General features: G+C 51.4%; 2 protein-coding genes across 2 annotated transcripts in view; both read right to left on the bottom strand.

The window, feature by feature from the left end:
- Nucleotides 1-339: 339 nt before the first annotated feature.
- Nucleotides 340-9,302, bottom strand: LOC142913468 (uncharacterized). Its single transcript, XM_076061001.1, has 3 exons — nt 6,910-9,302; nt 3,517-4,538; nt 340-361 (listed from the first exon to the last, which is right to left on the bottom strand). The coding sequence occupies exons 1-3, from the start codon at nt 8,326-8,328 to the stop codon at nt 340-342; spliced, it is 2,463 nt and encodes an 820-aa protein (XP_075917116.1). The 5' UTR covers nt 8,329-9,302.
- Nucleotides 9,303-9,346: 44 nt separating this feature from the next.
- The window catches only part of LOC142913467 (uncharacterized), a 59,071-nt gene continuing 40,827 nt past the window's right edge, over nt 9,347-27,590 (bottom strand). Inside the window, exon 3 of the mRNA XM_076061000.1 lies at nt 9,347-9,370. Within this exon, the coding sequence (XP_075917115.1) occupies nt 9,347-9,370 (24 nt within the window). The remainder of the gene's footprint in view (nt 9,371-27,590) is intronic.

Genomic DNA, 27,590 nt, shown 5'->3' with positions numbered 1-27,590 from the left:
CGATATCGATGAGACTTGGCTGGGAGTCGTCTCGCCGCGCTGCACGGCAGAGAAGAGCTCCGGTGCCGGGGTGCGGAACAACCGGGGTGGCGGCGCCGGGCCTCCCCCCCGGTGGCCCGGTGCTCGGCGCTGCGGAAAGAGAAGCGCAGGGCGAGAGCGAGCGACCCCTCTCGATGGGGGGGGGGGGGGGGGGGGTAAATTCGTCGGCCTGCTCTTCCACGCTGGCCAAGACGACTCGGGGAGAGGCGGCGGCCACCCCCACGCCTCGGCCCGCCGCACGCGACCTGCCCCGTTGGGCTTCGACTGCCGCACCACAGAGACCGCAACAGAGACTGCGAGTCACTGACAAACCGCGGTCACCCTCGTGGCAAACAGCAAACACAACACAGCCAACACAGTGAACACAGCACAGCGAACACAGCAAACACAACACAGCGAACACACCCAACACAGTGAACACAGTGAACACAACACAGCGAACACAACACAGCGAACACAGCACAGCCAACACAGCACGGCGAACACAACACAGCGAACACAACACAGCCAACACAGCAAACACAGCGAACACAGTGAACACAACACAGCGAACACAACACAGCGAACACAGCACAGCCAACACAGCACAGCCAACACAGCACGGCGAACACAACACAGCCAACACAACACAACACAGCCAACACAGCACAGCCAACACAGCCAACACAGCGAACACAGTGAACACAACACAGCGAACACAGCACAGCCAACACAGCAAACACAGCGAACACAGCGAACACAACACAGCCAACACAGCACAACACAGCCAACACAGTGAACACAACACAGCCAACACAGCACAGCGAATACAGAGAACACAACACAGCCAACACAGCACAACACAGCCAACACAGTGAACACAACACAGCCAACACAGCACAGCGAATACAGCGAACACAACACAGCCAAAACAGCACAACACAGCGAACACAGCCAACACATCACAGCGAACACAACACAGCCAACACAACACAGCTAACACAACACAGTGAACACAACACAGCCAACACAGCACAGCCAACACAGCGCAGCGAACACAGCAAACACAGCGAACACAGCACAGCGAACACAACACAGCGAACACAGCACAGCCAACACAGCAAACACAGCGAACACAACACAGCCAACACAGCACAACACAGCCAACACAGCGAACACAACACAGCCAACACAGCACAGCGAATACAGCGAACACAACACAGCCAAAACAGCACAACACAGCGAACACAGCCAACACAACACAGCGAACACAACACAGCCAACACAACACAGCCAACACAACACAGTGAACACAACCCAGCGAACACAGCACAGCGAACACAACACAGCCAACACAGCACAGTGAACACAACACAGCGAACACAGCACAGCGAACACAACACAGCCAACACAACACAGCCAACACAACACAGTGAACACAACACAGCGAACACAGCACAGCGAACACAACACAGTGAACACAACACAGCGAACACAGCACAGCGAACACAACACAGCCAACACAACACAGTGAACACAACACAGCGAACACAGTGAACACAACACAGCCAAAACAACACAGCGAACACAACACAGCAAACACAACACAGCGAACACAGCACAGCCAACACAGCACAGCCAACACAGCACGGCGAACATAACACAGCCAACACAACACAGCCAACACAACACAGTGAACACAACCCAGCGAACACAGCACAGCGAACACAACACAGCCAACACAGCACAGTGAACACAACACAGCGAACACAGCACAGCGAACACAACACAGCCAACACAACACAGCCAACACAACACAGTGAACACAACACAGCGAACACAGCACAGCGAACACAACACAGTGAACACAACACAGCGAACACAGCACAGCGAACACAACACAGCCAACACAACACAGTGAACACAACACAGCGAACACAGTGAACACAACACAGCCAAAACAACACAGCGAACACAACACAGCGAACACAACACAGCGAACACAGCACAGCCAACACAGCACAGCCAACACAGCACGGCGAACACAACACAGCCAACACAACACAACACAGCCAACACAGCACAGCCAACACAGCCAACACAGCGAACACAGCGAACACAACACAGCGAACACAGCACAGCCAACACAGCAAACACAGCGAACACAGCGAACACAGCCAACACAACACAGCGAACACAACACAGCCAACACAACACAGCCAACACAACACAGTGAACACAACCCAGCGAACACAGCACAGCGAACACAACACAGCCAACACAGCACAGTGAACACAACACAGCGAACACAGCACAGCGAACACAACACAGCCAACACAACACAGCCAACACAACACAGTGAACACAACACAGCGAACACAGCACAGCGAACACAACACAGTGAACACAACACAGCGAACACAGCACAGCGAACACAACACAGCCAACACAACACAGTGAACACAACACAGCGAACACAGTGAACACAACACAGCCAAAACAACACAGCGAACACAACACAGCGAACACAACACAGCGAACACAGCACAGCCAACACAGCACAGCCAACACAGCACGGCGAACACAACACAGCCAACACAACACAACACAGCCAACACAGCACAGCCAACACAGCCAACACAGCGAACACAACACAGCGAACACAGCACAGCCAACACAGCAAACACAGCGAACACAGCGAACACAACACAGCCAACACAGCACAACACAGCCAACACAGCGAACACAACACAGCCAACACAGCACAGCGAATACAGCGAACACAACACAGCCAACACAGCACAACACAGCCAACACAGCGAACACAACACAGCCAACACAGCACAGCGAATACAGCGAACACAACACAGCCAAAACAGCACAACACAGCGAACACAGCCAACACAACACAGCGAACACAACACAGCCAACACAACACAGCTAACACAACACAGTGAACACAACACAGCCAACACAGCACAGCCAACACAGCACAGCGAACACAGCGAACACAACACAGCGAACACAGCGAACACAGCACAGCGAACACAACACAGCGAACACAGCACAGCCAACACAGCAAACACAGCGAACACAGCGAACACAACACAGCCAACACAGCACAACACAGCCAACACAGTGAACACAACACAGCCAACACAGCACAGCGAATACAGCGAACACAACACAGCCAAAACAGCACAACACAGCAAACACAGCCAACACAACACAGCGAACACAACACAGCCAACACAGCACAGTGAACACAACACAGCGAACACAGCACAGCGAACACAACACAGCCAACACAACACAGCCAACACAACACAGTGAACACAACACAGCGAACACAGCACAGCGAACACAACACAGTGAACACAACACAGCGAACACAGCACAGCGAACACAACACAGCCAACACAACACAGTGAACGCAGCACAGCCAACACAGTGAACACAACACAGCCAACACAACACAGTGAACACAACACAGCGAACACAGTGAACACAACACAGCCAACACAACACAGCGAACACAACACAGCGAACACAGCACAGCCAACACAACACAGCCAACACAACACAGCGAACACAACACAGTGAACACAGCAAACACAACACAGCCAACACAACACAGCGAACACAACACAGCGAACACAACACAGCGAACACAACACAGCGAACACAACACAGTCAACACAACACAGTGAACACAACACAGCCAACACAACACAGTGAACACAGCACAGCGAAGACAACACAGCGAACACAACAAACACAACACAGCCAACACAACACAGCCAACACAGCACAGCCAACACAACACAGCGAACACAACAAACACAACACAGCCAACACAACAAACACAACACAGCCAACACAACACAGTGAACACAACACAGCGAACACAACACAGCCAACACAACACAGCGAACACAGCACAGCGAACACAACACAGCGAACACAGCACAGCCAACACAACACAGCCAACACAAAACAGTGAACACAGCACAGCAAACACAACACAGCCAACACAACACAGCGAACACAACACAGCGAACACAACACAGTGAACACAACACAGCCAACACAACACAGTGAACACAGCACAGCGAACACAGCACAGCGAACACAACAAACACACACAACACAGCCAACACAGCACAGCCAACACAACACACCCAACACAACACAGCGAACACATCACAGCGAACACAACACAGCCAACACAACACAGCGAACACAGCCAACACAGCGAACACAACACATCGAACACAACACAGTGAACACAACACAGTGAAGACAACACAGTCAACACCGCCCCTCACCGGCTGGCCAGGCCAGGGGTGCCCCGGGGGTCGGCCCGGCTCCGAAGGCCCCGCGGGTCCCGAAGGCCACTGCCGGAGTCTCGCCGGGTCCGCGGAGGCCACGGGTCCCAGAGGGATCACGGAGCCCCACAGGTCACGTGACCCCCGGGAGCCGGCGTGCAGCCGCTCCGTGGGGCAGGGGGCGACGGGGCTCTATGGTGCATCAGAGACGTTCACAAGGCACTGTGGTGCATTAGAGGCTTTCATAAGGCACTGTGGTGCATCAGAGGCGGTCACAAGGCACTGTGGTGCATCAGAGGCGTTCACAAGGCACGTCACGTGCATCAGAGGCGTTCACAAGGCACTGTGGTGCATCAGAGACGTTCACAAGGCATGTCACGTGCATCAGAGGCGTTCACAAGGCACTGTGGTGCATCAGAGACGTTCACAAGGCACTGTGGTGCATCAGAGACGTTCACAAGGCACATCACGTGCATCAGAGGCGTTCACAAGGCACGTCACGTGCATCAGAGACGTTCAAAAGACACTGTGGTGCATCAGAGACGTTCACAAGGCACTGTGGTGCATCAGAGACGTTCACAAGGCACGTCACGTGCATTAGAGGCGTTCACAAGGCACGTCACGTGCATCAGAGGCGTTCACAAGGCACCGTGGTGCATCAGAGACGTTCACAAGGCACCGTGGTGCATCAGAGACGTTCACAAGGCACCGTGGTGCATCAGAGGCGTTCACAAGGCACTGTGGTGCATCAGAGGCGTTCACAAGGCACTGTGGTGCATCAGAGGCGTTCACAAGGCACTGTGGTGCATCAGAGGCGGTCACAAGGCACTGTGGTGCATCAGAGGCGTTCACAAGGCACGTCACGTGCATCAGAGGCGTTCACAAGGTACGTCACGTGCATCAGAGGCGTTCACAAGGCACGTCACGTGCATCAGAGACGTTCACAAGGCACTGTGGTGCATCAGAGACGTTCACAAGGCACTGTGGTGCATCAGAGGCGTTCATAAGGCATGTCACGTGCATCAGAGGCGTTCACAAGGCACGTCACGTGCATCAGAGGCGTTCGCAAGGCACCGTGGTACATCAGAGACGTTCACAAGGCACTGTGGTGCATCAGAGACGTTCACAAGGCACTGTGGTGCATCAGAGGCGTTCATAAGGCACGTCACGTGCATCAGAGGCGTTCACAAGGCACGTCACGTGCATCAGAGGCGTTCGCAAGGCACTGTGGTACATCAGAGACGTTCACAAGGCACCGTGGTGCATCAGAGACGTTCTCAAGGCACCGTGGTTCATCAGAGGCGTTCACAAGGCACTGTGGCGCATCAGAGACGTTCACAAGGCACTGTGGTGCATCAGAGGCGTTCACAAGGCACCGTGGTGCATCAGAGACGTTCACAAGGCACCGTGGTGCATCAGAGGCGTTCACAAGGCTCTGTGGTGCATCAGAGGAGTTTACAAGGCACTGTGGTGCATCAGAGGCGTTCACAAGGCACTGTGGTGCATCAGAGGCGTTCACAAGGCACTGTGGTACATCAGAGGCGTTCACAAGGCACGTGACGCATCAGAGGCGTTCACAAGGCACCGTGGTGCATCAGAGGCGTTCACAAGGCACTGTGGTGCATCAGAGACGTTCACAAGGCACTGTGGTGCATCAGAGGCGTTCACAAGGCACCGTGGTCCATCAGAGGCGTTCACAAGGCACTGTGGTGCGTCAGAGGCGTTCACAAGGCAAGGCACGTCACGTGCATCAGAGGCGTTCACAAGGCACTGTGGTGCATCAGAGGCGTTCACAAGGCACTGTGGTGCATCAGACGCGTTCACAAGGCACCGTGGTGCATCAGAGGCATTCACAAGGCACACACGTGCATCAGAGGCGTTCACAAGGCACTGTGGCACATCAGAGGCGTTCACAAGGCACTGTGGTGCATCAGAAGCGTTCACAAGGCACGTCACGTGCATCAGAGGCGTTCACAAGGCACTGTGGTGCATCAGAGACGTTCACAAGGCACTGTAGTGCATCAGACGCGTTCACAAGGCACGTGGCACATCAGAGGCATTCACAAGGCACTGTGGTGCATCAGAGGCGTTCACAAGGCACGTGGCACATCAGAGGCATTCACAAGGCACTGTGGTGCATCAGAGGCGTTCACAAGGCACGTGATTTTGTTTCTGCTGAAGGTCAAGTCGAGGTCAAAGTGATTTGCCGCTCAGGTGAGCGGCGGTGCTCGTGTCCGGTTTCACAGCCCTGAGCCGATGGTGGAAATTCCATATTCCTCTGGCGGGGCCGATCCCTTTCAACTCCCCCCCCCCCCCCCCCAACAAAGTGGTCGTTATTTTATCGACCCTGGCAGGACTGGAAAGGCGGCGGGAATTAATCTCCTGAAATGTCGGAGATAGGCGCACGCGAATGAAGATGCATACACACACACACATGCATTCATTCGTTTGCACTACAGATCGGTGAAATAAATGTGTGGTCTTAATGAGGACCTACTGTGCAATGTGTGTTGACGTTCGCGACATCGCGGGGGGGAGGGGGGGTGTGAGGGAGCTCCGTTACCTGTGAGCGTTGTGGGATGGCACGGCCGTGCGAGGCGTCGCGCGCCGCCACGCAGCAGATCACCCCGGCCGGGGGTGCCGGCGGGGCGCGCCTGGTGCCGGCCTGGCTCACAGCGGCAGCAGCGGCAGCAGCGCCGAGGGCTTTCACGCCGTGCCACAATAACACCCCACTGCTACCACCACCACCATCGCCGTCACTACCGCTACTACCATCGCCACCATCGCCACCATCAATATTACAATCAGCACTATCACTACCAACACCACCGTCAATACCACCACTACCATCACCACCATTGCCACCATCAATATTACAACCAGCACTACCACGACCAACACCACCGTCACTACCACTACTACCATCGCCACCATTGCCACCATCTATATTACAACCAGCACTATCACTACCAACACCACCGTCACTACCACTACTACCATCACCACCATCGCCACCGTCAATATTACAACCAGCACTACCACGACCAACACCACCGTCAATACCACTACTACCATCACCACCAATGCCACAATCAATATTACAACCAGCACTACCACGACCAACACCACCGTCACTACCACTACTACCATCGCCACCATTGCCACCATCAATATTACAACCAGCACTATCACTACCAACACTACCGTCAATACCACCACCATTGCCACCATCAATATTACAACCACCACTACCAACACTACCACCACCACCATCATCAATACCACTACTACCATCACCACCATTGCCACCATCAATATTACAACCAGCACTACCAACACCACCACCACCATCAATACCACCACTACCATCACCACCAATGTCATAACCACCACTGCCACCGTAATCAATACCACCACTGCCATCACCGCCGCTAGCACGTGGAATAAGCCGCCCTACCTGCCACTCGCCCGTTGCCCACGCCGGCGTCGACACCGGCCGCACGCCCGTCGCGAACCCCCAACAAGCGTAGCCCTTCTGAGAGCCTGGCTGGCACTCAGCCACACCTGGCTGATACACAGACACACCTGGCTGGCACTCAGTCATGCCTGGCCGATACACAGACACACCTGGCCGATACACAGACACACCTGGCTGATACACAGGCACACCTGGCTGATAAACAGACACACCTGGCTGATACACAGACACACCTGGCTGGTACACAGGTACACCTGGCTGATACACAGACACACCTGGCTGGTACTTATCTACACCTGGCCGATACACAGACACACCTGTCCGAGGCACACCTGGAGGTACGTGCAGGTAACCCTGCGATTGTGAGACTAGCCCGGTGCCGACACCACGTGACGCAGCGCCTGCGAGTGGCCACATGGTGCTCGCGGCTGCGGCCTCTCCTCCTTCTCCTCCTGCTAAGGAGTTGGAGTTGGGAAGAGTCTCGCTGGCAGCGCTGCACTGCATGGCGGTCGTGACGCTGCTGCTGCCTCTGTTGCCGATGATGATGCTGTCAGATAGCGACAAGGGCAGTGATGATGATGATGCTGTCAGATAGCGACAAGGGCAGTGATGATGATGTTGTCAGATAGCGACAAGGGCAGTGATGATGATGCTGTCAGATAGCGACAAGGGCAGTGATGATGATGATGTCAGATAGCGACAAGGGCAGTGATGATGCTGCTGTCAGATAGCGACAAGGGCAGTGATGATGATGCTGTCAGATAGCGACAAGGGCAGTGATGATGATGCTGTCAGATAGCGACAAGGGCTGTGATGATGCTGCTGCTGTCGAGGGCCGATGATGATGCTGCTGATGATGATGATTCAACTGATGATGCCACTTAATGCTATCGCAGCTGGTGACGATGATGATGATTGACAAACATGATTATTATATTCTTTGGTTCTTTCTGTAAAGCCACGTAGATAGAAAAAATATATATAAAAATAATAACAATATCATATAGCGGGAGAGCTGCTGAGGCAGGAAACATAGATGTGATTCCTGCAGTCACGAAAGCTTTAAGTCATTAATATTATGGTCATCGCAAAACATCCTAACGGCTCGGCATTGTACGAAATGCATAACGTAACCCAAGAGCTACAGCATTATTACTACCACTACTGCTTAACGCGGTGTTTGTTGTTGTTGTTGAAATTAAGAATGATCACATTCTCCAGAAAGTGCGTCTATGAATCTGGAGACTACGGTAGAGAACGCACAGAGTTGGGGGTCTGTCACGCGTCCACACCCCACCCCCCACTCAGCTATTTGTAGCTCGAATAACAAACGTCGTAAACTCGAGACAACAGACCGTCCTGCTGGCCAGGTGAAGGTTCACTTTGTGCCCCAACTCCTTACAACATCACCACCACCACCAATGTCGAGTCCAGTGAACGATCATTAACAAGCCCTCCACAGCGCCGGCGGTAGCCACCGCTCCACACACACACCGAGTGAACAATTCACTATTCACTAGGCTCACTCCTCCTTCAGCCTGCCCGCCTTGATTCATCAATCAGTGGGATTGCGACACTAATTTGCATAATTGATTGGCCGATGCCTTGACGGCCACGTGACGCTGGGAAGCCACGCGCGTGGATGTCAATGATTGCCAATCGGGTTAATGAGTTAATTGCGAGAGCACGTGACGTGGACGCGTGTTTACAATGCATCATTGGCACTTATCTATTATATTCATCACTCGCACGAGTGGGTGGAGGTTTATACATTGTGTCCGTGTGTGTGTCTGTGTCCGTGTGTGTGTCTATGTGTGTGTGTGTATCCATGTGTGTGTATCCGTGTGTGTGTCTGTGTGTGTGTCTGTGTGTGTGTCCGTGTCTGTGTGTGTCCGTGTGTGTCTATCTGTGTGTGTGTGTCTGTGTGTGTGTCTGTGTGTGTCTGTGTGTGTCCGTGTGTGTGTCTGTGTCTGTGTGTGTGTGTCTGTGTGTCCGTGTGTGTGTCTGTGTGTGTGTCTGTGTGTGTGTCCGTGTCTGTGTGTGTCCGTGTGTGTCTATCTGTGTGTGTGTGTCAAAGTGGGGAGCGGTGGTGTAGTGGTTAGCGCTACGCTGCGCTACGAACCCGGCGACCCAAGTTCGAATCCCGCTCACGGCCAACACCAGTGACGATTATCTGAACCGGTCCCGGGCCTCCCCTAGGTCGACTCAGCCTCAAATTAGTACCTGGTGCGGTGTGTAAACATCGCCACGGGGGAGACAAAGGTGGTCGGGCGTGGTGCTGGACACCCAACCCCTCGTGTACTGTTCCAGCCTTTACAGGTGCTACTCGCTAGCAGCACTTGCCCCTACAGTCTGTTAAGGCTATATGGGGGATCTTTGTCTTTTTCTCTGTGTGTGGGTGTGTGGGTGGGTGTGTCTGTCTGTGTGGGTGTGTGTGTGGGTGTGTGTGTGTGTGGGTGTGTGGGTAGGTGTATGTGTGTGTGTGGGTGTCTGTGGGTGTGTGTGGATCGACACTTCACGTGGCCTCAGGGTGCACATAGCCTGGCACAAGCGTCGTGGTGACGTCACCGCCACTTAGTGGTGAATGGCGGTTGTTGTTGTTGTGTGGATGTGGGTGTGTGTGTGGGTGTGTGTGTAGGTTTTTGTGTGTCTGTGTGTAGGTGTGTGTGTGTCTGTGTAAGTGTCTCTGTGTGTGTGTGTGGATGTGTATGTGGGTGTGTGTGTGTCAGTGTGGGTGTGTGTGTGGGTGTGTGTGTGTGGGTGTGTGGGTGGGTGGGTGTGTGGGTAGGTGTGTGTGTAGGTGTGTGTGTGTGTGTCTGTGTGGGTGTGTGTGGGTGTATGTGTGTCTGTGTGTCTGTGGGTGTGGGTGTGTCTGTGTGTGTGTGGGTGTGTGTGTGGGTGTGTGTGTCTGTGTGGATGTGTGTGTGTCTGTGTGTGTGTGAGTGTGTGTCTGTGTGGGTGTGTGTGTCTGTGTGTGTCTGTGTGTGTGTCTGTGTGTGGGTGTGTCTGTGTGTCTGTGTGTGTCTGTGTGTGTGTCTGTGTGTGTGTCTGTCTGTGTGTCTGTCTGTGTGTCTGTGTGTGTGTGACTCTGCTCATGCAGTGGAGGAGTTGGAGACGCTGCTGCTGAGACTGGAGCGTGCCACTACGAGATGGGGCCTTACCATCAGCCTCACCAAAACTAAGCACCTGCCTGGGTATTTTGTACCATCGGACACTCCACCCCCACAACTCCCAATCGGTGATGGGGCATTTGTGGAGAGAGTGGAGAGTTTCCCATACCTGGGCAGTGTGCTTATGAGCGGCTCCAGTTTAACAGCAGAGGTCTCACTCCGAATCAGTCGAGCGCCAATATCTTTTCATCGGTTGCGTAACGCTGTGTGGAAGCTACCTGATCTGTCGCTCGGCACTAAGCTTCAGATCTCGGCCACGGTCATTCCCTCCCTTCTCTACGCTTGCGAAACGTGGACCCCCTAATGGAACATCTTCGCCGGTTAGAAACATTTAGGCTGGCCCGCCTACAATCCATCCTGGGTTTAACCAGGCTGGATTGTGTGAGGAGCTCACAAATCCTTGAAAGATCTGGGCACGGTCCCAACGGTGAGCTCCTCCGGCAGGCAAGGCTGCGTTGGCTGGGTCATGTAGCCCGCATGCCCAGCCACCGCATGCCGAAACAGATTTTGTCCGGCCGGATCGAGGGGGCTAAACGGGCGCGGCAAGGGCTAGAGAGGAGATGGAGTGATGTGGTACAGGAGGACGTGGAGCTGAGTGGACTTGACGTTGACTCGTACCAGCGGTGTCAAGATCGGCCTCTGTGGAGGAGGCTCGTGAAGGACGTTACTGGGCACTTGGAGATAGTCGCCCTCCAACAACAACGGAGGGCGGAGGAGCGACGCTCAGAACAACGAGCGGAGCGCCAGGTGGCTAAAGCACAACAAGTTGCCATAGTAGGGGGCACATGTGGTGCATCAGCCAGTCATCTCAGTCAGTAGACCCGATGCACCTAGGTCTGCCCCGTGACCTCCTGCCAGTGGGCGTTCGACACTTCACGTGGCCTCAAGGTGCACCTAGCCTGGCACAAGCGTCATGGTGACGTCACCGCCACTTAGTGGCGAATGGTGGTTGTTGTTGTTGGCAAAAACAACTCCCTACCTCCACGTGGTGCTGGACGGGCAACGTTGTCGTGGACAGTGCTGTGGGGTGGAGGGCCAATTCCAATCGGCCTCTACTCTCAGGGCATTTGCGACCACCATAGCGGCTAATTAATTGAAGGTGGAGGGGTTACCCACTCACCCACCCACTCACCCACACACTCACCCACACACTCACCCAGACACTCACACATCCACCCACTCACCCAGTCGCCCACCCACTCACCCAGACACTCACCACCCACTCACTCACCCACCCACTCACACAGTCGCCCACTCACCCACCCAACCACCCGCCCACACACACACACTCACCCAGTCGCCCACCCACTGACCCACCCACTCACCCAGACACTCACCACCCACTCACCCACTCACCCACCCGCCCACTCACCCAGCCACTCACAACAACCGCCACTAATTGGCGGTGACGTCACCACGACGCTTGTGCCAGGCTCACGTGGTTAGCATTAATTAATTAAACCATCTCCACCTTCAATTAATTACCGCTAACCACGTGACCCTAGCACAAGCGTCGTGGTGACGTCACCACCAATTAGTGGCGGTTGTTGTGAGTGGCTGGGTGAGTGGCTGGGTGAGCGAGCAGGTGAGTGAGTGGGTGAGTGGCTGAGAGAGTGGGTGGGTGAGCGTGTGGGCGACTGGGTGAGTGGGTGGGTGAGTGGGTGGTGAGTGTGTGGGTGAGTGTGTGAGCGACTGGGTGAGTGAGTGTGTGGGTGGGTGAGTGAGTGAGTGTGTGAGGTGAGTGTGTGAGCGACTGGGTGAGCGACTAGGTGAGTGAGTGGGTGGATGAGTGGGTGGGTGACTGTGTGAGTGAGTGAGCAACTGTGTGAGTGAGTGGATGTGTGAGTGTGTGTGTAAATGGGAGAGTGAGTGGGTGTGTGTGTGAGCGAATGGGTGTGTGAGTGAGCGACTGGGTGAGTGTGTGGGTGGGTGAGTGTGTAGATGAGTATGTGAGCGACTGGACGAGTGAGTGTATGAGTGTCTGGGTGAGTGTGTGGGTGAGTGAGTGAGTGAGCGACTGGGTGAGTGGGTAGTGTGTGGGTGAGTGTGTGAGCGACTGGGTGAGTGGGTGTATGTGTGACTGTGTGAGTGAGTGAGCAACTGGGTGAGCAACTGGGTGTGTGAGTGAGTGTGTGGGCGACTGGGTGAGTGTGTGAGTGTGTGTGTGAGTGTCTGGGTGAGTGAGTGGGTGTGGGTGGGTGTGAGTGTCTGGGTGAGTGGGTGACTTTGGCGCAGTAGGGGGCACAGGTGGTGCATCAGCCAGTCATCTCAGTCATCTCAGTCAGTCGACCCGTGACACCTACTGGGCCTGCCCCGTGACCTCCTGCCAGCGGGCGTTCGACACTTCACGTGGCCTCAAGGTGCACCTAGCCTGGCACAAGCGTCGTGGTGACGTCACCGCCACTTAGTGGCGAATGGCGATTGTTGTTGTTGTTGACAAAAACAACTCCCTACCTCCCCGCGGTGCCGGACGGACAACGTTGTCGTGGACAGTGCTGTGGGGTGGAGGGCCAATTCCAATCGGCCTCTTCTCTCAGGGCATTTGCGACCACCATAGCGGCTAATTAATTGAAGGTGGAGGGGCTGGTAACCCCTCCACCTTCATTTACTTAATTGAAGGTGGAGGGGTTACCCACTCACCCACCCACTCACCCAGACACTCACACATCCACCCACTCACCCAGTCGCCCACCCACTCACCCACCCACTCACCCAGACACCACCCACTCACACATCCACTCACCCACCCATTCACCCAGACACTCACACATCCACCCACTCACCCAGTCGCCCACCCACTCACCCAGACACTCATCCAGACACTCACCACCCACTCACCCACCCACTCACCCAGTCGCCCAATCACCCAGTGGCCCACTTACACGCTCACCCACACACCCAGCCACTCACAACAATCGCCACTAATTGGCGGTGACGTCACCACGACGCATGTGCCAGGCTCACGTGGTTAGCAGTAATTAATGAATTAAGCCCCTCTCCACCTTCAATTAATTAACCCCTCCACCTTCAATTGATTACCGCTAACCACGTGACCCTGGCACAAGCGTCGTGGTGACGTCACCGCCAATTAGTGGCGATTGTTGTGTGTGGCTGGGTGAGTGGCTGGGTGAGCGAGCAGGTGAGTGAGTGGGTGAGTGGCTGGGTGAGCGAGCGGGTGAGTGGGTGGGTGAGTGGGTGGTGAGTGTGTGAGCGACTGGGTGAGTGAGTGTGTGGGTGGGTGAGTGAGTGAATGAGTGGGTGAGTGAGTGTGTGAGGTGAGTGTGTGGGCGACTGGGTGAGTGTGTAGGTGAGTGGGTGAGTGAGTGAGTGTGTGAGGTGAATGTGTGAGCGACTGGGTGAGCGACTAGGTGAGTGTGTGGCTGGATCAGTGGGTGGGTGACTGTGTGAGTGAATGAGCAACTGGGTGAGCAACTGGGTGAGTGAGTGAGTGTGTGAGGTGAGTGTGTGGGCGACTGGGTGAGTGGGTGGGTGAGTGGGTGGTGAGTGTGTGAGCGACTGGGTGAGTGAGTGTGTGGGTGAGTGAGTGAGTGTGTGAGGTGAGTGTGTGAGCGACTGGGTGAGCGACTAGGTGAGTGTGTAGGTGGATGAGTGGGTGGGTGACTGTGTGAGTGAGTGAGCAACTGGGTGTGCGACTGGGTGAGTGAGTGGGTGTGTGTGTAGATGAGTATGTGAGCGACTGGACGAGTGAGTGTATGAGTGGTTGGGTGAGTGTGTGGGTGGGTGAGTGGCTGAGTGAGTGGGCGAGTAAGTGAGCAAGTGAGTGGGTGAGCCAGCAGGTGAGTGATTGGGGAGTGGCTGAGTGAGTGGGTGAGTAAATGGTTGGGTGAATGTGTGAGCGACTCGGTGAGTGAGTGGATGAGTGAGGAGGGGTGCTGCGGAGGGTGGGGGGGATGTACAGGGGGTGAGGGGTAATGATTATTATACAAGGCAGTCCAAAAGTTAGGACACAGTTTCTTGGGTTTCTCTTTAAGTTCATTGGATTTTTCGAGTTTATAAAGTTTAACACGTAGGCTTTCGCGACCAATATTATTCATAATAAAGGTTTTTGGGTTAGATCGCGTTATTTATAAATGTGTCGTAACCCTCCACCACCCGACACGGCCAATCAGCAAAAAAAGTGTCACGTTGACAAAAGACAAATAGTTCACTACTTAAACCCACCGGTGTGTTGAAGAGTGAATCCACAACATTTACAGTGTGAGTAGTACTGTGACTTTTCGCTCGTAAATACATCCAGCATCATCGGGCAATTCGCCAGAATGGTAAAGCCCTCGCTTGCTCCCGGTTTTATATAGGGCAGCAGGGTGACGTCATCATTTAACTCATATCAGGTGCAGTGATTAGAGGCGGAGGGGGGTATTGTAATTATGTAATCGATTAGTAATCAGTCAATGGTTATGATTAGTAATGAGTTGTAGATTAGTAATTAGTTGTAATATGAGTTAGTGATTATATGCTATGTTAGTAATCCGTTAATTAGTATGTGTTTCCCCTATAAGGAATTGTAATATGTATTATTTAATAATACGCTTCCAGGCCGCACTAAGCCTGTAGCTGTCAGAGCGATTAAAGTTATTTTTATTCCTCTCAATTTCAATGGATTCTCTAATTAGTCTTTGCCAGTAATAATTAGTTTTACACAACACTTCAACGTTATCAAAATCAATTGAGTGTCCTTGTTGACAAGCATGTTCTGCCACTGCCGACAGTTGTTTTTGAGATAATTTAATATTTATTTGATGTTCTTTTAGTCTTACGCTGATGTTACGTCCCGTCTGTCTAATATAGCATCTGCCACATAAACAATCAATCCGATATACACCTTATGTTGATAATTTAGGTAATGCGTCTTTAGTGCAAGATACTAGTTTTTGAATTTTGTGTACTGTACCAAATCTTACTGTAATGTTTTGCTTTTGCAAAACACGAGCTAATTTGTCAGTTACTCCTGAGATATATGGAATTTTTATTGTTTTAACAATCTGATCGCTTTCAGCAGTATTGCTTTGCGACCGTGATTTGGCATTCAGTGCTCTGTTGATTTGAACATTATTGTAGCCATTCTGTCGTAGTGCGTCTTTAACGTGTTTGATCTCTCTCACTAGACTTCACCATCTGACACTGTTTTAGCCCGATGTATGAGCGTCTTGATAAGAGAGGATTTCTGAGCTGGATAATGATGCGAATCTGCATTCAGATAGGCATCAGTGTGCGTTTGCTTTCTGTAAACGCTGTGTGTTATTTTACCGTTTAGGCCATGTCCAAGCAAAATATCTAGGAATGGGAGTGTGTTATTCACCTCCATTTCCATGGTGAACTGGATGGCCGGGTTTTGTGCATTGAGATGACTTAGAAAATCATTAAGCGTATCTTTACCATGTGGCCAGACAACCAAAGTGTCATCCACATATCTAAACCAAAAAGATGGTTTTATTGTGAATTATTTGTCTTTTGTCAACGTGACACTTTTTTTTGCTGATTGGCCGTGTCGGGTGGTGGAGGGTTACGACACATTTATAAATAACGCGATCTAACCCAAACACCTTTATCATGAGTCTATATAGGTGGCTCTGCTTAAACGCGTCTCTCTCTCTCTCTCTCCATCCATCTCTGTCTCCACTCTCTCCCTCTCTTCCTATCCCCTGTAGGTTCGGGCCCGAGCGAGTTCCTGCCGGGGATTTGGCTCTTCAGGGGTTGATTCCCCCCGTGGCTTTGTCGGCACGAGGCGACCGCGCAGAGCGTCAAGGGCTCCACCGGGCCCCAAGGCGCTGCCCCAGCACCACCGTAGCAGCCAAACCACCGGTGCTCGGCATGGCCTGCATGAAGAAGGTCCTGCTGGACCTCATGTTGCGCACGGGGTACAACATCGTTCGGGAGAACGGACAGAGGAGGTTCGGACCGCCGCCCGACTGGCGGGGGCCCCCTCCCGCCCGTGGCTGCGAGGTGTTTCTGGGGAGGATCCCGCGCGACCTCTACGAGGATGAGCTGGTGCCCGTGCTGGAGACGGTGGGGAAGCTCTACCAGCTCCACCTCATGATGGATTATAGCGGAGAGAACCGCGGCTACGCGTTCGCTACCTACACGACGCTCGCCCAAGCCACGGATCCCGTCAAGAAACTCGACAAGGTAGAGATCCGTCCCGGACGCCGCATTGCAGTCTGCATCAGCGTGGACAATCGCTGCCTCTTCATTGGGGGGCTGCCAAAGGACAAGAAGCGAGCGGAGGTGATGATGGCGATGAGCGGTGCCACGGAGGGCGTGGTGGACGTCAAGATGAGCTTCTGTTGCTGGGACAAAACCCTCAACCGAGGCTACGCGTTCGTCGAGTACGGGAGCCATCGCGCGGCCGCCATGGCCCGGAAGAAGCTCCTTCGAATCACCTTGCAGCTATGGGGCCGGACCATCAAGGTGGACTGGGCCATCCCGGAACGGGTGGCTGCGGCCGCGGCGGTGGAGATGGAGGCGGCCGTGCCAGACCTGCTGCAGCCGGAGTGCACGGGCACCGGCAAAGCCGCACACAGCCTGTTTGAGGGCTGGGGGGCACGCACGTGGCTGTGGTGGGTACCTCTCCACCTGCGGCCCATGCCCGTAGCTCTCGAGGCGCTGCCGGAGGCGGCCATGCTGTCGTGGGAGGTGCGGCTGCGGATGCTGTGCCGGACCGCCGGCATCAGCTACCCAATCTTCGAGCTGCACGCTCACTCGGAGCCCGGGATACCTGTGGGCCTCCTCTATAAGGTGTCGATTCCCGGGGTGGAAGAAGGCGCCGACATCTTCCCCGAATTTCTGAGCTCCAGCGAGGAGGGAGCACGGGAGGTGGCATGTCAGCTCGCCTACAACATCCTCAGCAAGGCAAATCCTCTGAGAATGTGGCCAGAGGCGTGGCTAGGCCCCGCCTCCGGCCACGCCCTCTCGTGGAACCTTTCGCAAAGGTTACCGGAGTAACTCGGCTAGCCCCACCTGTTGCCTTTGCCCCAGATGCGCCTCCTTCCCTGATTGGTTGTTACCTCCGTGGCCGTACCCGTGAAGCCCTTGCCAGGCCAGCGGGTGTCACCCTGTCATGTCAGCAGGTGTCACCCTGTCATGTCAGCAGGTGTCACCCTGTCATGTCAGCAGGTGTCACCTTGTGATGTCAGCAGATGTCACCTTGTCATGTCAGCAGGTGTCACCCTGTCATGTCAGCAGGTGTTACCCTGTCATGTCAGCAGGTGTCACCCTGTGATGTCAGCAGGTGTCACCCTGTGATGTCAGCAGGTGTCACCCTGTCATTGCACTTTAATGAAAACCGACAACAGAATCCTTGAAGAAAAAAACTAATTCAGGTGTTTGACATGTCGACGCCATTTCGTTTTGAAAATGTAGCGGAGAAAAATATATATTGTTCACATCGCATTCTGTTTTGTCAATGATCTCTGTAACGTGCGACTGCTCTGCAAGCCATGCATTAACCCCTTTCTGTCTCAATTTAATTCCCAGCATGCAATTCTCCAAGCCTCAGATTTTAGAAAATCTTTCGCGCAACTTTAATCCTAGTAAATATATTTTTTTCTTTTAAAACACAAGCATTATATTTAGTCTATTGCATGGCTAAAGTATTCTAAGTAAAAATATAAATTGTATTAAACCAATGTTAGATCATCGCTATGATAAATATATTTCTACCCTACAATATACAAATCTACATTGTGCTAATGTTTCAATTCTACTTTTATTAACTTACAAATATATTGTCTAGGACACATTTTCAAAGAAATATTTTCATGTACCCAGACAATATTTGCACGTGCCCACATTAAAAAAACTTGCAGACTGCATACGTAACTACGACAACAGAATCCTTGAAGAAAAAACGAATTCAGGTGTTTGACATTTCGTTTTGTACGGGAGAAAAATATATATTGTTCACATCGCATTCTGATGTCAAAACATTTGATTCTTTATAAAATTCAAAAACCCTTGAACAACTTTGCTGCACACGGAGATGTCCGTGCATGCCTCGTTTCCACAGCTTCTATCCCGCTGCCATTTGTATTTCATGCACATACCGCTGTTAAGAGTTTGATGTTTTATTGATTTTCCATTTAGGTGTTTTTTTCCTGTAATGTTTTTTTGTAAATTTTTTAGTGGAAATAAAGTCCTGAAAAGTCTCTTCCTCTCTCTCTCTCCACTCTCTCGGCCGAGTCTCTGCCACTTTTGGTTCTGAGTGTCGCATGTTTGGGATCCTTCTTTCCCTCCTCTGTGGATTTAATTTGATTTGCTGATTTACACGTCAACATATTTAAGACTTTTTCCTAATCATTACCAACGTTTCCATGGCCAGGCACTTTAGAGTAACTTATTACCTTTTCCCACAGCATCATAATATAATTTTCCTGGATCATCACCTTCATAGCTTTGATCCATTACCAACTTTTTTTTTCAAATTTTCTTGCTGTGGTTTTCACACCTGATGATGATTGCTTGTGTTGCAGTCGAAACGTTGTGAGAATTTTATTGTTTTATATTTTTATTATTTTATTGTTTTCCTTATACGTGACTTTACCGAAAGAACCAAGAATATGAATCCCTGCAGTCACGAAAGCTTTAAATCTAAATTCAATCACCAATGGTTTACTGGTTCGTTTTTGTATTTACTTATGCCACCGTCTTTCCCCGTGGGACCATGTGGCGTGAAGTTGTGTCGCACATAAACAGAATCTGTTCACATCACGATTTTCCGTACTCGACTGTCAGTTGCCATCCCCGGGGCAATGTGCACATTTGTCGACTCGGCGAATCGATTTGATTTCGGGTCCCGTTGGGTCGCCCCTTTTGTGCTTTTGCGTGAGCCGGATTTCAACACAATTCCCGATCCGTTGTGGTGCCACGGTCTCGGAGCAACTCTGCCGCCGCCTCGACTCCCCCGTGGCCCCCCACACCGAGCACGCACCTGCAGCGCGCACATGTAGCGTCCTGGCGGGGGATTGCCCGTCACGACGGGTTTTCATCCGAAGGGTCTCTGGGATGAAGTCCCGCGGTTTCCCGGTGCCAGGAGAATGGCCGACCCTCGCAGAGCAAGTCACATTGCGGCGCCCCTGAGTTGGCTTCAAATTGTTTGGGCGCGCGAAGGTTCGCCGGGTCGGCGGCGACGAGTCGCACGCGACGCTCCCCGCCGTCTCAAGCCGATCGCGGAATCCGTGTGACGCCGGCGAGCGCCACTACGAGGCGGCGATAGGCAAAGTTCCCTTTCGTCTTCGTCCCTCCGACTCTCACGGCGTCCGCGCGACGCCGTGAGCACGGCCGCGAGGTACGTGATGGGGCGTGCGAGCATTTGCGGACTTGGGTAGCGGTAGGCCTAGGGTCGGCTCGTAGAATATTCCCTTCGGGCGGTGCGGGAATTTGCGCCACGAATAAAAGTTAGCAGAGAGCATCGGTGTGGTGCGCGTGTGATTCCCGTGCGGAGTGGCTCCGTGGGCGGATGCGCGGCGAGAGCGAGGGCGGAACCGCGGCCGGAGCTCGCGCGTTGAGATCATCGCCCGTCGGCGTGGACACGGGTGGGCCGCCGCGTGCTGCGTCAGCGTCAGCCGTAGTGGGCGCGCGGCGTGCACGGACACGCGTTGAGATAATCGCCCGCAGGTGCGAGACCGTTCAGGCCCCGTGTTAACGACGGCTGCGGTGCGTGCGGATGCTCGTGGAGGTAATCACTCGCCGGTGTAGGCGCTAGCGTGCCGCTGTCCGCTGCATTAGCGATAGCCGCGGTGCGCGCGGGGGTGCGTGGGTTTACTCCGTGCGGCCGTGAGCCAGCAGCACGAGTCTGTCCCTCGGAGAGGGCGCTAGCGCGGGGGGCCCGATCGCTCGGTTGGCGGGGTCCCGGCGGGAGCCGACCGACGCGGTGGAGGAGGCGGCGGAAGGGGCGGAAGTCGCGCCCCACCTGCCCAGCGAGGGCGGTGGGGTGGACGTCGGCCCCCACACCGCCATGGCCCTGTACACGTTAAAGTATTGAGCACAAACTCAAGGAGCAGGGAAAATGGTAATGTTGCTTGGATTTAATTTTAATATCATTGCAACTGTATAGTTTTGATATGTTTTATTGAAAAACATTCACGTGCATTGGCATGTCCCTCTGTCTCAAACATTAATAATGTATCATCTGCAAATGTCCTTTAGCAATGTAAATGTTTGTTCAACATTGGTATGCAGCTTGAAGAATGACGGAGTCTTATAACTGAAGACACTTCGGATTTTCAATCAAAATTTACAAATAATCCACTCTACCATAAACATGCTACATTCCAGCTAAAGTATAGTAGTATATGACTGTAAAGTAGTATGGTGTATAGCACAGATATTTCGTACAAACCCAGTGAGATGGGAGTGCTGCTTTGATGTATTACGCTTGGATCCGATCTCATGGGTTCAATTCAGGCTAACCCCTAAGGGTACAATTTTATTTTTACAGTTTCAATCGGACCAAGTACGTGGGGAGGTTTATCCCAAGTCAACGTGGCTTAAAATTTGCCATGCTGAAATAAAATAGCTGGACGTTATTGCTTCTGACGTGAGTGCAGGACTCGCTATCCATGCCAAGGTGCGGAGGCTCATTTTGGCGACCAAAGGAATTCCGAATGCATGTTACAATAACGTTCATTTCAGATGACTGGATTCATTGGTAGAGTGCTCCAACTTGGGCAGAGATATCTGGCTGGAAAGTGATGTGGTTAAAACGTTTGTCTCGCAGTTTTAAAGGTTGCAATTTCAAAATACAGTTTGGGCATCAGAGCTCAATAAATTGAGTACTACTCTGTGTGAGGTTAACAGGAGTCATCCAATGGAGAGACTGGGCTACGCCATATAAATGTGGAATTTACATCAGTTGACAGGTCAAACGTACTCTTTGTCCTTTTTGGTCACATTATTATAGGCTAGTGGTGTTTGTGTGTTTTAATCACAGAGATGGGGGGGGGCATTGCACCTCGCTACACCCATCCACTGCTGACGGTAGAGGTTGTGTCTGTGTGTATACACAGACACAGTGTAAACACACACAGTGTACACACACACACATTGTACACACACACAGTGTAAACACACACACAGTGTACACACACACAGATTGTACACACACAGAGTGTACACACACACACATTGTACACACACACAGTGTAAACACACACACAGTGTACACACACACAGATTGTACACACACAGAGTGTACACACACAGTGTACACACACTGTACACACATACACACAGTGTACACACACAGTGTACACACACACACAGTGTACACAAACACATAGTGTAAACACACATAGTGTACACAGACACAGTGTACACACACACAGTGTACACACACACACTGTACACACAGTGTGCACACACCGTACACAGACAGTGTACACACACATACAGTGTACACAGACACAGTGTACACACACACAGTGTACACACACATAGAGTGTACACACACAGTGTAAACACACAGTATAAACACACACAGTGTACACACACAGTGTACACAGACACAGTGAACACACACACACAGTGTAAACACACAGAGTGTACACACACAGTGTAAACACACACAGTGTACACAGAGTGTACACACACAGTGTACACACACACGCATTGTGTACACACACACAGTATACACACACATTGTGTACACACACATTGTGTACACACACACACAGTGTACACACACACAGTGTACACACACACAGTGTACACACAGACACATTGCGTACACACACAGTGTACACACAGACACATTGCGTACACACACAGTGTACACACAGACACATTGTGTACACACACAGTATACACACACAATGTACACACAGTGTATACACACACAGTGTATACACACACAGTGTATACACACAGTGTACACACACACAGTGTACACACACAGTGTATACACACACATTGTGTACACACACAGTGTACACACACACACAGTGTACACACACAGTGTACACACACACACAGTGTACACACACTGTGTACACACACACAGTGTACACACACACAGTGTACACACACACAGTGTACACACACAGTGTACACACACACAGTGTATACACACAGTGTATACACACACAGTGTACACACACAGTGTACACACACACACACAGTGTACACACACACAGTGTATACACAATAATGTCCACGTTGTTGTAGCTGAGCCCACACACCCAAGGGAGGGAGCAATGGAAAATGAATCTAAATCAACTTAAACTCCAATCCCGCTCTGTGACGTCACCACTCAGCATTACTTCATCGGCGTGAAACGCCAGGGGGAGGTGTACCTTGCTAGTGACGTCATGTCACCAAAGTATTCCACTGTGCTCTTGAGCGTGACGTCACTTTGCGCTTGGGTCACTGCCGATTGCGTTCCAGTGCCAATCCTTATTTGGGCAAAGCTACGCCCAGTCACTGGCGGCTCATTAACATAATGTACTCGTTAAAGCCCTCGCGAGTTAATTGCGACGAGTTCATTGCCCACGACACATGGGACGAGTAACATTAACATAATTTATTCATTCTCTAATTTAGTTACGGAGCCGCTCATTGTGGGAGGAACGTATCTCGTTCTCCGGACGTGACGTCACGTCACCTGCTACCGTGTGACGTCACGATCTAAACAGGAAGCTATCGCTTCCTGCACTGAAATCCGAGGTGAGAAATTCTCATTGTGGTTGTTGTGGTGGTGGTTTTGGTGGTTGTTGTTTACCAAGGTAGAGCCTCTCTCTCTCGTAGGGATGTCAGTTGAGTAGCAGCGAGCATGGGAATCGATGTCCAGGTTGCAACTTTACAACGCGGGGCCTAGCCACGCGGGGCCTTGCCTCCTGCCCTCACCTGATTGCATTTACTTTAATTATCTCGCTTAAGTTTAATTTGTCTTCACCCGGCTCGTCACTTTGTAACTTTGTTTTATTGTAAATATTCACGCAGTTTTTATTTTCTTTTGTTAGCAGGCCAAGCCCGCTTGAGCTGCTATACCGCTCTTGTTATCAGAAGCGACCTGCCCACAACAACACAAGGTGAGGCTTTATCAACGTGTGTGAATGTTTTGACTTAAAACTTTGGTGACTGCAGGAATTAATATTCTTGGTTCTTTCGGTAAAGTCACGTAGATAGAAAATAAAAAATAACAATAAAAATAAAAAAATAGTAAATAAAGCACAAAAAAAACCCTCGTTTTGATCGCAACACAAGTAGTCTTTATTTAATTTAATTGTATTATCTGTTATTGTTATTTTCTGTCTACGTAACATTACTGAAAGAAACAAGAATACGTGTGTCAATGTCTATCGGTCAAAGACGCGCAAACTCCAAATATACAGCAAGCGTCAGGGTCGGGATCGAACCCATGACTTCCTGTATATTAGGTGAGGTAGTTAACATCTCACCACGGAAAGAGACACGCAAACTCCAGTTAGCCTCGGCTATGTTCATTGATCCTCGATTAATTACTTGGTGGAGTGAGGAAGCATTAATGCCGAGCAGATGAAGGTGGCCAGGCATGATTCTGGACACGCCACCGCCAGTGTGTGACAGTGTCAAGTTTGTGTTTGCAGTAAAGTCTATTAACTCTATTGCACACGGAGGTTATATCAAAACAATAGTTTATTTTTGTTTTCCTCTGGAACTCATTGTAAGAATGGAAACAGGAGGTGAACACAGCACACACATTCAGCTGAAGTTGGAACTGTTCATCCCCAGCATTCAAGGACATCTGAGCCTGGATTCACACCTCTAAGTTGCGATTGAACATTAATTTATGCATTTCTGCATAACACAAATAGTATTGTTTTCAACACCCTTTGCTATGTCAGCTGAATTTAGCTCTTATAAATATTCCTTTTGTAGCCAGACAGCCGAAATTGTGTACTTAGAGTTTTGGGTGAACATTCATTTTGAAGATGCGAGGGCTTCCAGGCATGTTTATGACATTGCCCTCTCATTGTGTGCCATCACAGCCCGTGCGAGGAATTTGGGAAACTTTTTCACTGCATCATGAATATATGAATAAGTATAGACGTATAAGTCACGTGTTACTGTGTATATATGCATTCCTCTGTGCCTCGATACTGACGTGTAGATGGTGTGTATATTCTTATTTTCTGTCTGCAGCTGACGCTGGTCTGATGGAGCAAAGGCACTCAGCGCAGCTCTGTACGACAAGTCAACAATGCGACCAGCGTGCATACAGCACGGATCGGACTGGAAATTTGACACAGCACCAGAGAACTCGCACTGGAGAGAAACCCTTCAAGTGCAGTGTGTGTGACAAGGCATTTTCACCGTCATCTGCTCTTAAAATACACCAGAGAACACACACGGGAGAGAAACCCTTCAAGTGCAGTGTGTGTGGGGAGGCATTTTCACAGTCATTTGCTCATAAAAGACACCAGCGAACACACACGGGAGAGAAACCCTTCAAGTGCAGTGTGTGTGGGGAGGCATTTTCACAGTCATATAATCTTAAAAGACACCAGAGAACACACACGGGAGAGAAACCCTTCAAGTGCACTGTGTGTGGGAAGGCGTTTGCAAATTCATCTGCTCTGAAAAAACACCAGAGAACACGCACGGGAGAGAAACCCTTCAAGTGCACTGTGTGTGGGAAGGCATTTGCATGGCCATCAGTTCTTCAGGCCCACCAGAGAACACACACAGGAGTGAAACCCTTCAAGTGCACTGTGTGTGGGAAGGCATTTGCATGGCCATCAGTTCTTCAGACCCACCAGAGAACACACACAGGAGAGAAACCCTTCAAGTGCACTGTGTGTGGGAAGGCATTTGCCTGGCCATCAGTTCTTCAGACCCACCAGAGAACACACACAGGAGTGAAACCCTTCAGGTGCACCTTGTGCGGGAAGGCGTTTGCATATTCATCAGTTGTTCAGATCCACCAGAGAACACACACAGGAGAGAAACCCTTCAAGTGCAGTGTGTGTGGGAAGGCATTTTCACAGTCATCTGTTCTTGTAAAACACCAGAGAACACACACAGGAGAGAAACCCTTCAGGTGCACTCTGTGCGGGAAGGCGTTTGCACAGTCACCACATCTTAAAGTACACCAGAGAACACACACAGGAGAGAAACCCTTCAGGTGCATTCTGTGCGGGATGGCGTTTGTACGTGTGTCACATCTTCAAAGACACGAGAGAATACACACGGGAGAGAAACCCTTCAGGTGCACTCTGTGCGGGATGATGTTTGCACAGTTGCCACATCTTAAAGTACACCAGAGAACACACACGGGAGAGAAACCCTTCAGGTGCACTCTATGCGGGATGGCGTTTGCACGTTCATCAAATCGTCAAAGACACCATAGAACACACATGGGAGAGAAACCCTTCAAGTGCAGTCTGTGTGGGAAGGCCTTTTCACAGTCATCTTTTCTAAAAAAACACCAGAGGACACACACAGGAGAGAAACCCTTCCGGTGCACTCTGCTGGAAGGCGTTTCCAGATTCATCAAATCTTCAAGTACACCAGAGAACACAGAAGCATCAGAAGATCTGCAAGGAGAGGAGTCTGAAATCAGCTTGTGAAAGTCAAAGTTCCACAATGAGCCCATCCCTCATGAAACAAGAACCGGAGGAAAATCCCAGCTTTGACACTGTAAAGGAACCGAGGTGAAATGTGAAGAGGTGATGGTGAAGAGCAAAGAAGTGACGGTAAAATGTGAAGATGAAAATTAAGCTCCAAAATGGGACCTTCACATCGATGGAGGCAACGTGAAGCAGGAGGAGAATTCTGACTGAGGCAGAGCGAGGCGACTCCCAGCAGTTTGAGGAAGTGGAGGTGTGGGTGGACTTCCTCCTAGACAATACAAAGTCAAGTGGAGACCCCGTAGATGTGTAAGCCAGAGACGATGTCGCTCCAATAGATGCACCTTTGTCACAGGCCTTTAATGACAAGAATGTGAAGTTGAACACTCAATTCCTAGATTCAACCTGCAGAGTAAGGGCGGCCAGTCTTTGTGGACCTGTGGGTTGGGTCAATCTCTCACCAGGAGCGAGAGACAAGCCCCCAAGCATTCACTATGTTATAATAATAATTGCATTTACACGGTGCTTGCTTAACCGCCTCAGCAACTCGGAGTTTCGTGTCGTACCTCGTCTGAAACACTCGAAGAGCATCCCCAAGTAGCAGCTGCCCCTGTGTGGCACAGGGTGGTGGCCCTAGACCGGCCTGCATGTGGACAAGAGCCTGTCAGTAGGGGGCGATGATTGATGCGTCATCTCAGTTGTGTAGTTTGTAGGTAATCTTGATTCGAAGCTTTCGTGACTGCAGGAATCCACACTCTCGAGTTATTTCAGTAAAGTCACCACGTAGTAGAAACATAACAGACCGCGGCGTTTAGATCACAACACAAGCAATCGTCATCAGGTGGGACAACCACAGCAAGAAGAAGACGCTGAAGTAGTAGGCGCCTACTCCAGCAGTTTCTTCTTGCTGCTGTGCTTGTCCAACCTGATGACGATTGCTTGTGTTGCGATCTAAACTCCGTGATCTATTATTTGTAGCTAATGTTTAGAATTTGCTACATTTTGACCCAGACGCCAGCATGCAATGGCCTAC

This window comes from Petromyzon marinus, unplaced genomic scaffold, assembly GCF_048934315.1.
Source record: "Petromyzon marinus isolate PM22_M1 ecotype Great Lakes invasive population unplaced genomic scaffold, UKy_Petmar_22M1.pri1.0 PM_G_Scaffold_26, whole genome shotgun sequence".
Lineage (NCBI taxonomy): Eukaryota > Metazoa > Chordata > Hyperoartia > Petromyzontiformes > Petromyzontidae > Petromyzon > Petromyzon marinus.
The sequence above is the reverse complement of the archived record's forward strand: the minus strand, read 5'-3'. Positions and strand labels throughout refer to the sequence as shown.